Source organism: Thunnus maccoyii, chromosome 3, assembly GCF_910596095.1.
Source record: "Thunnus maccoyii chromosome 3, fThuMac1.1, whole genome shotgun sequence".
Lineage (NCBI taxonomy): Eukaryota > Metazoa > Chordata > Actinopteri > Scombriformes > Scombridae > Thunnus > Thunnus maccoyii.
In genome coordinates, this window is record NC_056535.1 from 29520206 (window position 1) to 29534593 (window position 14388).

Sequence of the window (14388 nt, forward strand, 5' to 3'; positions counted from 1 at the left end):
GTCCTAACAGACACACATTAAGAAGACGAGCTTCCCACCGGAGCAACGACCTCCTCAGCAGGCAGAAGTGTTGGGGGCTCAGTGAGCTGATGTCAGTCTGGGTTTGGCTGCTGTAACCGTTTCTTCATGAGATGTTTTTTTGTTTGTTAGTCGATACCCAATCAGAGTGTTAGGCTGGAGCTGAGTCAGCAGCAAATAAAAACAGACTTGAGTTAGTTGAAATAATACTGCTTAATATTCTCCTGACATGTCACACGTTGTGTCTCTGATGCAGTTAATTTCTTTACATTTCTTCTTCTTTTTTTTCTTTTTTTTTTTTTACATTTGAGGGGGGACACATGTAAAAGACAAAACATTTACCCACACATATGGGTAAAGGTACAATAAAAAAATAAATTATCACCTCAATAAACCAAAAATAAAATATTCATATTTGCTCTCTCTTATTCCAGCTCCTGCAGTTGAGTTCCTGTTGCTGACCAGCAGGGGGCGCTGCTGCGTCACAGCTGGCCTCTGGAAACTCATTGAAGGAAGCATAAATGGACCAATGTGATTGTTTACACACGTCTGATCAATCAAGATGAGACAAATGGAGGGGGGCGGGGCAGTGGGGGGGGGGGGGGGGGGGGACGTCTTCAGATGAGACACGGTGGCCAATTCTGCTGACAGTTACAGGATGATGAATCGAGGCAGGGCTGGGCGATAATTCAACATTAGTATTTATCAACTTCCAGTGGAATCATGATGATTTAATTACATCATGTTTTATAAAATTACGTTGCTCAAATGAATCATTCCAAGCAAATTATAATTAAAGAAAAAACTGTGAGAATGAGTTTTTTTTCTGATTTGAAGAGTTCATTCACATCAATGTGATTATTATGTGATTTTACACACATTTGCCATATTGTGATTTTTAATCACAAAAACATATACAAACTATATATCAGAAAATATTCTTCTTAGTAAATGTTGTTATTTAACCATATCACCCAGCCCCAACATAAAGAAGAGCTTTATATTATTGTTATTGTCAACAAATCCCATAAAAAAGCCCAAAAACCAACAATGTGTGCGTCTCTCAGTTCTTTCTGACGGTCTTCCTCTGTCCTCAGCCTCGAGCCCCTTTTCTCCTCCTTAGGACGTAAATCTTTGAGGTCCATTTAGTAGCTGTTCCGGAGCTTTTGATTGTACCGCGTGATCTGTTATTTCCATTTTTTTTGAGCATTTTTGAGGACTTCTCGTTCATGTTGGATTTAAAATTAAGACCCAAAGTTCATTCTTGCGATTGAAAACAGTTGTTGATAAAACATTTGCATGACGAGGTCCATTTAGTAGCTGTACTGGAGCTTTCAATCTTTTTAGCCGACACGAGAAGTCCTTAAAAAGAAAAAAACAAAAAACCTGAAATTTGAACATTTACAACAACTGAGCAACTCTATCTGCTAAATAAAATTGAAAGCTCCAGAACAGCTGCTAAATGGACTTTCTAACACAGATTGTTTTGTCAGTTGCTGTTTCCAAGGTCAAGAACGACCTTTCAGGGTCACACTGGCAGTTTAGGGGTTAAAGTGCTGATCATGAACCAGAACGTCCCCACATGAGTCCAGCCGTGTCCCCGTCACCTCTCTGCTGTCGGCTATTAAATAAAGGCGTAAAATACCACTGAAATAATTATATATATATATAAAACAAGAACTTTAAATCTCAAATATATCATTTAATTTGCAAAAATAAAGTCTCAGTATTTTCCTAAAACAGCTGGACGCTGCAGTTTTTAGCAAATGTTGCTCAAACAGGAGGGAATGTGTTTGTTGGGGACTATTTTTAACGGTGGATTAATTTGAGTGAATAATTACGGATTAATTTGATTTGGTGCTCTAGTGAGTATTTCTGGCAGCAGGACGGTGTGTGTGTGTGTGTGTGTGTGTGGGATTGAGTTAAAATAAACTACAGCATGTGTGTGTGTTCAAGGTGATTGAGGAACATGTCACTCAGTGTAACGGTGTGACTAACTAATATGTTTTTAATAGTTTTGGAGAACAATGGAGCTCTGAGGCACAGAGGAACAAGATATATCAGGCTTTAGCTACGCACGCGATACTCGTTAGTTGATCGGTTCATTCTTGGTTTTAGTCTTTTTGTGGGATTTGTTGACGAGAAAAAGAATATATAATATCACCAGACTTATCCTTTGAGCCGTTTCATCGTGAGACAATTTGGGAAAGTGACACTTATGCTTCCAAAATTACACAATAACCCAGAGGATGATTTTACAGGACACCAACTACTAACATTTTTTTGAATTAAGCCCCAAAAACGGACATACAGCGGTTTAGAAATCATCTATGTTCTCTCCTTAAACCCTACGTCTATGATGCAAGTTTCTGTTGCACTTTTATCTCCCTGCGGGCGACGCTGCCCTCTGCACTGCTGAAGAAAAAAAAGTTGCCGTCTGTCATCGCCATCTATTGCTTTAACAGATGCTTGGATGTGTTTCTGAGTGCGTTTCCAAGGTAACGCTAAAAGAGTCTGTTCACCTGTCCAGGTTTGGTTTTCTGTAGAGAAGGAGGAGCAGAGAGGAGTGGAAGTGTGGGGGGAAGTGGGAGGAGGGGGGTGGTGGTGGAGGGGGTGGCAGGGAGTGTAGAAGAAGAGGAGGAGGAGGAGGAGGAGGAGGAGGAGAGGGGGTTAACGTGAGTGTCGGCCAACTTCGGTGGGCGGTCCCTGGGATTCAGCTGATTGGTCGTTCAGAGAGGACACTCGGTCAAACAGCTCCAGAGACAACTGTTCCCAGGATGAGTGTGTGTGTGTGTGTGTGCGTGAATCAGGTCATCTATCTTTGTGAGGACAAATTTGAGTTTCAGACGTTAGGAGTGAGGACCTGGTCTTCACTTTTGGACAAACCGTCAAATGTCTGTTGGATTTGATTTTATGGTAAAGGTTAGAATGAGGTTTAGGTTCAGTTTGGGGTGAGGGTTCAGGATAGGGGGGCTCGGGAATGCATTATGTGAAAGAGGGTCCTCACAAGAATAGAAGTACAATGTGTTTGTGTGTGTGTGTGTGTGTGTGTGTGTGTTTGTGTGTGTGTGTGTGTGTGTGTGTGTGCAGAGCCTCAGACAGACAGGTTCTCTATTATCAGCTTCAAGTTGCAGCCATTGCAGCTCCACTGTCCCACCTCCTGGCCGTTGCTATAGTAACTACTTGACTGTAGAATGCCCATGTTGCCATGGTGACGCTCTGGAGGACCCTGTTCCATATTTACAGCCGAGGCGTCTCCGTTATTGAGAGCACTGCAGCACAACCTGCACTGACTGTACGACCTGAACAGACTCACAACAAGCTGTGTGTGTGTGTGTGTGTGTGATTTTGTGTCTATGTGTGTGTGTTTTTGTGTGTGTGTGTGTGTGTGTGTGTGTGTTCAGAGCTACGGCAGGCTGTCATCCCGCAGGCTCTCCAGGATCTGGACCAGGCTCTCCAGTCCGAACACGTAACCTCGGTCCGGCCCATCGTGCACCGCCGTGTCGCCACGGAAACCCTTAAAGGTGGAGTGGGCGAAGTCGATCATACGAACGTCCACCAGGGGGGGCTGCTGGGGCGGCGGGGCCAGAGGAGGCGGGAAGGGGTTTAAAATGGGAGAGGGGGCAGAGGAGTCTGGATGGGGGTGAGGCGAGGGGGGAGGGGGCAGGAAGGAGTGGCAGTCTGACTTGGTGGGCGGGGCCTGTGGGGGAGGATGAGGGGAGGGGGTGGGCGGAGCCATCAGTCCAGGTCCCTGAGAGGGCAGTGATCCCGGGTTCTGGGTCATGTCCGTTTCACAGGGAGTGTCGGGGAACGGAGGTGCGTGGGGCCCGGGGCCACAGCGAGGCTCGGCGGGGGCCGCAGGAGTCTTCTGCCAGGATGCGTGCTGCCCAGAGCTGAGGACTGAAGGGCCCTCAGGTTCCTACAGACCGTCAAACACAGCAGTGATCAGTATTGACCTGACGAAGACCAAACATCAGCAAAGGCCACTTTAAAGGGGACATAACACGCTTTTTGTGATTTTCTGTTATTTACATACTGTTGTAATGTCGGATGTCTAATCAAACATGGTCAAAGATCCAAAACTTGAGGTGAACACGTGTAAAAATGCTCCCTGCAAGTCAAGAACCAGGGCTTTAGCTTGCCCTGAACTCTCTGTTTGCAACGTCACCTCTACTCCGTCTGTTCTGTAGTCTTTGTTGCTAAGGTTTCACGGGCTGTTTACATTGTCCACTCGCATATTTCGGATCATATTCAGGGGCGAACATGTACGGATCTATTTGAGAAGTTTCCATTTAGCCTCCCGAGCTGAGGGGAAGGTTCTGGAGACTGGCCAATCAGAACAGACTGGGCTTTAAGAGGGGGGCCTTAAACAGACAGGAGCTAAAACGGCCTGTTTCAGACAGAGGCTGAACTGAGGAGCTGCGTAAAGAGCCAGTATAACACCATGTCTACACTGAAAGCGTCTCGTCTGTGTCATGTCTGATGGAACAGTTTGCTTCCATGTTAATCAATACAGCTGTCTACACAGCCCGCGTGACTGCAAAACAAAGTGTATTTTTAGGCTTCAAGTCTATTTTCCTCTGTTTTAGGACCTTAACTACAGTCAGTGACTACGTTTACATGCACAAAATATTCAGTTTTTTGCCCTTATTCTGAAAAAGACAATATTCCTACTAAGCTGTTTACATTTCTAATGAAAATCAATATTCCAGCAATATTCCCGTCTACATGCAGAGGGTTTTCAGGGTTTCCCTCTGCTCTAATAGGAACGGGAATCACAAGATCTCCGCAGGCAGTGAAGTAAACCAGTGAGGTGAATTAGTGAGCTGCTGCCTGATATTTATTAGTGATACTGATATGACTGATATTATAAATGTATGGTTACAGGCACATCCAGTACCTAGGTTGTTCCATGATGTTTACTACACTGCTGAGTGTTTTTGGTGCATCAAACCTAGTCGTCACCGTCAGTCCATGGCTGCATGTCAGGATAATAACCAATCCCCTCCGTCACTGTCGTGGAGAAGGCGTGCTCTGTTTTTCTATCCCGCCCTGAACAGCTCTCCACTCTCCTCTCATTCCTCTCCTCTGTCTGCCTTCCTGCTCCAGCATATGTCATTTTGCCTGCGCAGGGGTGCGTTACACAACCAGCCTGTCATGCATCTCTATCCCAGGCTTGCAAACTGTTGGCTAGTTGGTTTGTTTACAACACACAGAGCTGTCTGTAAACAGGCAAGAGGCCGCGTGTCACAAACTGTGGTAAAAACCCCAACTGAGACGCATATTCTGAATGCAATGTATACATGACCAAAGAATAATCCTAAAACCTGAATATCAGCATATCCCACATGTCTTAATTGGAAAATGCTAAATTCAAAATAAGGGCTAATTCAGAATATCCATACAGAATATGCTGTTTACATGACCTGTATCAACTTCAGAATACTGTCACATTCGGAATAATAATGGATCATTAGTGTGCATGTAAATGTAGTCATTGTGACCTAAACTCAACACTGTTCCTGAATGTTTATAGTGTAGACACACAGATGGAGCACTCGCTGCTGCTCACATTACGCTTTCCGTGTAAACATGGTGTAAGATAAATAAGGAGTTTTTTGAACTGTAAATCATGAAAAGACATTCCAGTAGAGCCCCAGAATATAAATATATACCTGGAAATGTACATGATATGTCCCCTTTAAACTGTCTGACAGCACAAGAAAGTTTTTTTTTTTTTTTAAACATCTGAGAAATTCAGTTTTTAGCCACTTAGGGGCAGCAGAAACAAACCGTAAACACAACACTGACATATTATCCTCTTGTAAGTTGACAGTCTGTTACAAACATCCACACAGTTTAAAGACATTTCAGGTGGACTCACTTTCAGTTTGACTTCCACATAAAACATAAACTGTTGGTTTGTTTCCAACCTGTCTGATTGTCTGAATGCTTGTGTTTCTTGACCAGTCAGATGTTATTATTACTGATAGAAATGATGAACAAAACTATGTAAATAAGGGCCAAGATGTAACTTCTACTTGAGAGAAGTCCATGAGAAAAAATGTGAGAAAACGATAATGTGTTCAACAAACACAATATTAAGTGTTTGTAGGTGGGAAGCCAGTGAGGGATCACACCCTTGTTACTGCACTAGAGTGTGGTTGGTTGAGGTGTCTGATTATAATTTGAATGAATGAATTTTAATTAATACAAATTCATTGCATTGTGGAAGAATGTTCACTATGTAAGCATGTTGTCAACTGAAATGTCTAAGATGATTAAATTTGAATACAGGGCCTTTCTATAAGACAGGACTCAAATAAAGTAAAAATGCAAAAGTACGTCCCAAACATTTCAGTTTTTACTGTGCTTCAGTGCATATTACAGAACAAATCAAAAGTGTTTTTATTCCTGGCTCACCTTTCCCTCATAGATGATGAGCAGTGAAGACGAGTAGAAGCGATAGGACGCCTGCCTCTCCAGCACCGCCTTCAGGCTGCGAAGCTTATTCAGGATTGGCTCAAAGAGGTCCCGCCTCAGGCCTTTGCCGTTGTGCATGTACTGGTAGAGGGCCTGGCGAAAACCCTCGATCGACAGGCCGCGGCCGTAGTACTTGTTCCTGCAGAGGTAGTGACCGGTGTTCAGCTGGTACACCTGCGGAGACAGACGAGCAACGGCTGAAACATCTCTCAGACACAAACTGTCCAACTCTTCAAATTCAAGACTAGATTTTTCCTGTGTTCAATGCAAGGTCAGATCAATATGTAACACATTATATCAAACTGCATTTATACATGCAGTCAGATTCTCAAAATACATTCAAACCATAGTAGAAGAATCCATCATTTTTACCCCCTTTTTTCAAACCTAAATATCAGTACTGACGTTGTATTGCTGTGTTTGTGTGTGTGTGTGTGTGTTTCTACTGTGTTTGCTGATGTGTATTTCCTTTGGGTAGGTGTGGTTACTGATGCAGTTGAGAGGTCTGGAGTTTTACATTTCAGTCTAAAAACATGAACATTTGTTTTGAGCCTGTGATTGAAAAGCTCAATCCAGTCATTTTTGAAACTGACTGATACTCTGTAGTAGTCGTTGTACCTGCATGCCACACACTCTGACTCCCAGCGTCGCTGAAGTGCTCTGTTCACATTTCTTCATCTGCCTGGCCGCCTTCTCCTCCGAGGCGTCGTCTCCGTGCTGCCTGGTGCCCATCTTCAGGTCCAGGATGCAGGGGTAAGAGAAGTGGTGAACCACGTTCTCCAACAACAGGAACTCTGGTAGACACGCTGCAGTTAAGGAGCAAATATCCAACCGACTTTGATCTCTACTTATTCTACAGATTTGTCTTCTCTTTATAAAGGGTGAAGGGAAACTAATTATTTGAAATGAGCCGCTGTGAAGCAGCAGGAGAGCTGTGTCAGTTTTAAAGATGACTGGTCAGGTTTATTGATTTGTCTGACAGTCAAATAACTGATTCTAATTCCATTCATTGGTGGCTTAACATCGACCAAAAGACAACAAAGTAAAAGAGACTGCAATTAATTTGACAATGAAGTATTATAAGAGTGTGGAGTATATCATGACTCTGTTGTAGTGATGGAATTAGAGCACCGGAAATGTTAATTATACTGGATTTAACAAGACAAAAGGTAAACATGGAGGAAATGTTGAGTTTGCATCAACAGTAAATTAAAACAGGAGCAGATCAGAGAACAGGGAGGCTTTCTACCAAAATACTAACTTATGGTCAAATATAAAACTGTGACAATTAGAAATAAAGGCCTATCTGTAATATAATCCAGAGAGAAGTAGCAGATAAAAAGTAGATAAAATCATTGTCCACTATTTGGGGATTTACGGTATGGTCATAAATGACATTACAGATAGAAAAATATGAGACATATCACTGTGATTTAAACACTACAGCAATGTTATAATAATATTTCTCCATAAGTCTGGTCCATGTCTAATTAAAATTTCTCTCGGTAAGCACACAAACACACTCACTATTAAGACCCTCTTTAGCTTTAGTTCTGAATTGTCAACCAATGATGCAAATTTGCAACTTATCTGCAAATTGTAACTTTTATATTTTCATTTTATTTCTGCGTCTTTGTCACAGTGTTACTGAGCTTTGTGTCACACATAAAAATATCATCTTTTTCTTCTGTCTGATACTGTGTCTAAAGGATTAAATCTAAGTTCTTGTTTTCACAGACATGGTTTAAACACTGAAAAACATCTTTCCTAAAAAGCTCAAAACAAGAAAATCTTATCAGCCTCACAGACGCACACTGGATACTGATCATTTCAATGATCTGAATGTATCATGTATCTGTTGTAATATGGAAATATGAGCTGACAGCAGCCCCGTTGAATCTGTTTTGACTGAAGACAAACAGACGTTGTTGAGGACATGGTGTGTGTGTGTGTTGCGCTTTCACTTTCCTCAGCTGTGTTTTCCAGGCAGCTGCAGTCTGGTCTCTTTGAAGCTGAAGATCAAAATATGACCTTTGACCTGATAACCGCAGACTCCACTTCATTCCTGCCCTCCTCCTCACAGTCTCACTCATATTTTCTTTAAGTGTCTGCCTCTTACTGTACTGGTACAAAAGGGGGTTTCTGACGACTAAAACCACTAGTCAGAGCTGTAGGAGGTATTAATATGATTTCAACCAGCATCACTAGATTTACAGGCATCAGTACATATTTACATAGTTTAATCACCACTATTTACCAGCCGTTTCTCACAGCTGCAGCCCAAATGCTTTCCATTCTGCTCAGTTATAGGCTTTGAAATGAGCCTGAGCGTCATTTCACAGGTTCAATATCTAACTGACCGTTATTTGAGCTCACAGTTTGAGGAGTTCATTTTGACAACAAGGTCTGGTTTATTTCACTTTCTCAGACATCTGCTGTCACACATCAACGCAGACGTTCACAATAAGTACTCTGTCATCGACATTTTGAATTGATTTTAAACTGGATTTTATTTCAAACCTCTAATTATATAAAAGAGGATGTGGTTACTATGTTTTGAGTACAAGACATAGTTATTCAGAAATTGTTAATGTTTAGGCATGGTCTCTATTTTCACAAGTTTCAGCTCTATTGTGCATTTGCACAATAACTTATTTATAGATGATAAAATTTACTAGTATTCCTTTGATTAAATTATTTATTTGCAGAAATATTTATTTGCCAAAACTGGTGAAAATTCACTCTTGACCTTGAATAAAATCTTAGCATTAAGCCTTTAATTACTTTTGTTTTAAACTGCATCTCCCTCAGTGGATGGTGTTTTAAGAGCTAGAGAGTAGATCTTTATATGAAGTTATTTTTTGTCAAATGAAAAAACAATGTTGAGTGTTGGTGGGCGTGATTGGCTGGAGAAGGATACTGAAGAGTTTGCGGTCCTTTGATTCGGACCTCATGCGGCTGAGCTGCTGTTTGTGGCAGCGGAGGCTCCAGGGGTTGTGGCTGATCTTCTCTGAACTCAAACCACTATTCCAGTCCAACATCTGAAAGGGAACGTCTGAGTGGATCTTTGGGTCGAGTCTGGGACTCTTCAGCTCTGCAAGACTGCAGGGAGGAGGAGACAGTGAGGATAATTAATGCTGCAAAAAATTGCTGTCGGTGATCTTATGTTTGTGAAGCAGATCTAATACGATCTTACTTATCAGAGGTGTCTGCGTCGTGCGCCTCCCTCCTGTCAGGCCGCTCCTCCTTGTGGTCAGAGGAGGAGGAGGATCGATGGAGGCTACGGCGGGAGTGTTTCCTCCTCGGCTGCTCCCTCTCAGGGGGGTCACGCTCCTCGTGCTCTCCAGCCCCTCCCTCCATGTTACTCTCTCCATAAGGGTAGGCCACCAAGTTGATGTAACCGTCAGAGTCGCCTTCGAAACACACCAGCACCACACCTGACAGGACGGAGCAAAATACAGACAGGATGTTTAGAAATATCCGACATAATGTATCTATTAAAATACCAAGACAGAGAAATATAATCCATCTTCTAAAATACTTGTCTTATGTAACGTTTGCCGTCTGAAGCTTAGAAACAGCAGAGGTTAGAAAAGTCACAGCGATGTGACTCACCAAAGGAAGAAGTTACCACCAACAACTGCATTTTAAAAAAAAGGTCTCAGTTCAAGACAAAGTCCTGTTCAGTCTAATCAAGTCTTATAGGGTCTTACTGTGTTGCCACAAATCTAAGGTCTGTCCAAGCAGACTCTTTATCAATTCATCGTCATCATCATCACAGGAGAAAAACCTGTATTTTAGGCAGACAGAAAGTGTAGGAACCAACACTACCATGACTTTTACTGTCATTTATCATCCATCTGTATTTAGAGATAAACTAAATGTTCTGGAAATTCAATTGAGAAACTGTTTATAGATTAATGAACCAGATAGGAATGTCCTACAATGTTTTATTTAAACATTAAGATGTTATTTTTAGCCTTAGAAACAGAGAACAGCACATCATCCCTGCTAACTGAAACACTGAACATCCTCCATGTTTATCCAAATTTAATTTAGCTGTCAGTTGGCTCACTGGTGGGAAATCAACTGACCAAACTGAAAATATTACAAATATAACGGTATAGAGTGAACGCTCTGTCCACAGAAAGATGGACTTTTTCACCACTTCCACACTCAGAACACAAGGGGAAATTTAATCTGATGATATCAAGATGGTTTCTGGGGGAAACAAACTTAACAGACTCAGAAAGTCGTCCCTGGGCAGCTGTCTGTCTCTCTGTCTGTCTGCTGTTATTTAATCAGCAGAACAATGGTAGTGGGCAGAGATCCAGAACTAAATATAGACTCCTTATGGACCACCGTTGTCATGGCACTGGGACCCACAACACTACACAAGGTGGACTGGTGGGAATACAGGCATACTAGTAACTGCAGGTCAATGTACTGGGAATTCTTCATCCAGACAAACCTTTCCATCATGTCTCATTTAAAGTAGCTCAGTGTGACAGGTGCTAAAGACACTGAATGTAGTTTTAAGTAACATTCAGCAACATTTTCATGTAAACAAATGCATGTTTTTAAAGATTTTTTTATTCTTCATCCACTGATTAGTTGTTAAATCTATGAAACAGCAAAGAATAATCCAAAAGTCATGTCTCTAACTAATAAATAAGACTCATCTGAGACAAGAAGAGAAAAGAGAAGAGTCTACAGCTACTTATAGCAGCTCTATGAGGCTGTGACAGAGCTAAACGCTAATGTCAGCACGCTAACAATGTCAATGCTAACATGCTGATGTTTAGCAGGTATAATGTTTACCATGTTGCGATATTGTTTTTGAAAGTCTGTATTACAATTTTAGTTGTTAAATTTGTTAAATAGTTTTATCCTACATCAAACTCATGACATCTTTTTTATTTCATGTTGTAGCCTTTCTGAGTTATACAGAACAGGAAATTATACAACATGTGTGGTGTTAGATGTCAGCCGAGGTGCGACACCACAGCCGACTAAACCTCTCAAAGAGAAAGTAGTTACATGGTTGATAGTTTTTTTTTTTTCCCCCCCCCAAGCATTTAAAGGCTCTGCTACCCCTCACAGGTGTTTTCATTTATTCTGGATAATGAGAGTTCTGCTCTGGTTGAACTCAGGCAGAGCGACGCAGGAATTACATGATGTTGAACGAGAATTATATTATGAAGCTATTAAGTTTTTCCACCATGACAGGTGCAACAAAACTGACAGGACGGTCAATGAGAGTCGATCAATCACAGTCTGTGTGTGCGCGCGCACACACACACACACACACACACACACACACACACACACACACAGTTAGAAGAGGTCTAATCAAGCACACAGGTCTAATCAGTGAAAACACCATACGAGTGCACTCTGTGTGTGTGCAGGGAATTTAATGCTAAATATTTTGTTTTCCAAGATCTTTTCAAAGCTTTCTCTTGAGGATTTGTAATTTTAACATTTTAACAAAGGTGTAATAAATAACATGAATCATGGCTGCATTCCTTTTAATTGTGCAGGTATCGGTATCATGCTTGCTGGCTTACTGAAACACCTAAATACAACAGATCCATCGTTAATGTTATTAGTTACACCTGTGATTTTTCTGCTATGACAAGTCAGATATCTGCTGTGAAAAAGGTCTGTATGTTTGCAGCTGTGAATAGCATCTCTACTTCCTTTGTGTATTTCAGTGTGGGACAATAGTGTCCATCAACAGCATGTTCAAAAAATTTATTGTCTGCATGCTGACGTTGCTTTGAGTTATTTTGGAGGTTTTCCTATGTGACAACATACCCAAAACATGATTAGAATCAGGATGTAAAACGTCTGCAGCGTGCAATGCCGACATTTTGACGTCAAAGAGAGATGAAACTAAAACGACGACTGCGTTCGATCTTAAGTGTTTCGGCGTCAGGACCCCGCTGTTGTGTATGTTGGCTCACTTGGCACGCTTAAAATGGAACAGAGCCATCATTAATGAAATTAGTTACACCTGTGCTTTTTCTGATATGACATCTCATCTCCAAACCTCCCTTCATTCCTGCCCCCCCCCGACTTTCGTCATCCTCTCCTCTCTTATATCATCTGCTAAAATGATAAATAGGTCACATACAGGTAGAAGAAGATGAGACGTGTTTGGGTCTGTTACTACAGCAAAAGCAAGTAGACGCAGCTACAGCTATGCGCCTGGTGATGAAGAACAGAACAGCTAAACCACTTCACTTCCATTAAACATCCGTACTTCCTTCTCTGGCGTCTGCCAGCCTCTCCATCCGCCACCAAACCCACCAGAGTAAAGATTATTTAGAGCAGTGTTTAAACAGGTCAGCCTCCCTAAAAAGAGACATGAACTCCCAGAAAGCAACAAAAGACTGAGACATAATCAGCCATCATATCATAATATCTGTAATCCTGATATTGTCAAATATTGAAAACGTATCTCTTTGTACCTGAATGTGTGACAGGCGCATCTGAGGGCAGTAAAGGTAGAATAAAACTCCCACATACTGTCTCTCTTAGCGCTGGTGTATTCATTATTAATGCAACATTTCAGTGAAAACAATTCAATCCAGCAGTGAGCAAGATGGTGTGCATGAGATTCTCCACTTCTATTGAAAGCAGTTCTAAACCTACAGTGAGTGATATATCAGATAAAAACATAAAAACAACAATATAACGTACTGTAAATGCATTAGTTTTAAATGTGTGTGCGGCTATTTGAAGTGGTCTTTATCTTCTGTCAATAATATAAATTATTTAGACAGGCAGGGTGTGTTATTATGTGTTATGGCCGTGAGCTGTTTTCATAGTGTATTGTGTTGTAAATAGGTGTAAGTACTGTGTGGATCTGGTTAGATGGATTTATCTAAAGTAAACTCATCTGTGATCTTGTGTTGTGGCTGCAGAGGAATGGCCGCAACCAGACAGTTGTTAACACTCAGTACAAGAGCACGCTGTGAGAATGTATGTGCACCACATAGAGCGGCTACAAGTGTCGGCTACGAGTTAATTTTGTATAATTGTCGCCACGATAACCACTATCCTTCCTATTATGGTGCACTGGCTGCAAATGTGATTGAGGGTGCATGAAAACTAGTTAGCAAGTAAGCAAGTAAGCAAGTAAGATCAAAATGGACAACACATAGATGCTTCCGCCACGCCAAGTGGTAGCAGAAGTAGATACAAACTTGACCAAAAACAGCAGCCTAAGGATCAATAGGACTTGTATAGAGTCACATGTGCTGCAATGGATCCAACACATCTGCCATTTTCTCTGCAGAGAAATACTATGAAACAATTCTATGAAGGCAATCCCATCAACTGACGGGGTACGATGAAAGGGTCCTTAAGCTCGTCTCATATTAGGGCTGTGGGCATACGTCAAACAATAAGGGTTGGGAGGGGTTGTTATAGGAAGTTCACCAACAAATCCAGCTAGCATCCATCAGAGAGTTGTGAAAATGACCTTTATACTCCGGCGTGAACTCCTTCATCTCCGGAGGAAGTGACTCGTAGAAGCGCTGCTCTCTGCTGATTAGAGGCTTACACACCGTGTGGTCATCATAACGCATCATACTGGTGTGACCCCCCACCTGAAAACACACACACACACACACACACAAAAACAGTTAAGAGAAAAACAGGTGTTATAAAAGCCTAAAGGTCGACTGAAACAGTAGCACAAACAGGATACTGTGAGCTCTTCCTTTTCTTGGCAAATTATTAATGGCTTTGCTTTTATCCGAAACACTTTACAATTTGCCTCTTTCACCCTTCACACTCACTGTTCTCTATACTGTAACTTTACTATATTGGTCTTTTCTGTACACACATCTACTGCATGTCTGTCCATCCTGGAAG

The 14388-nt window shown here is 41.7% G+C and overlaps 1 protein-coding gene across 2 annotated transcripts in view; it reads right to left on the minus strand.

The window, feature by feature from the left end:
• Positions 1 to 3399: 3399 nt before the first annotated feature.
• Positions 3400 to 14388, minus strand: part of ip6k1 (inositol hexakisphosphate kinase 1) — a 33045-nt gene continuing 22056 nt past the window's right edge. For both annotated transcript variants that reach the window (XM_042406267.1, XM_042406268.1), the window contains exons 4-9: positions 13994 to 14120; positions 9698 to 9938; positions 9422 to 9603; positions 7120 to 7295; positions 6442 to 6675; positions 3400 to 3937 (exon numbers count right to left, since the gene is read on the minus strand). In XM_042406267.1, coding sequence (XP_042262201.1) covers positions 3425 to 3937; positions 6442 to 6675; positions 7120 to 7295; positions 9422 to 9603; positions 9698 to 9938; positions 13994 to 14120 — 1473 coding nt within the window. In that variant the 3' untranslated portion in view covers positions 3400 to 3424. The remainder of the gene's footprint in view (positions 3938 to 6441; positions 6676 to 7119; positions 7296 to 9421; positions 9604 to 9697; positions 9939 to 13993; positions 14121 to 14388) is intronic.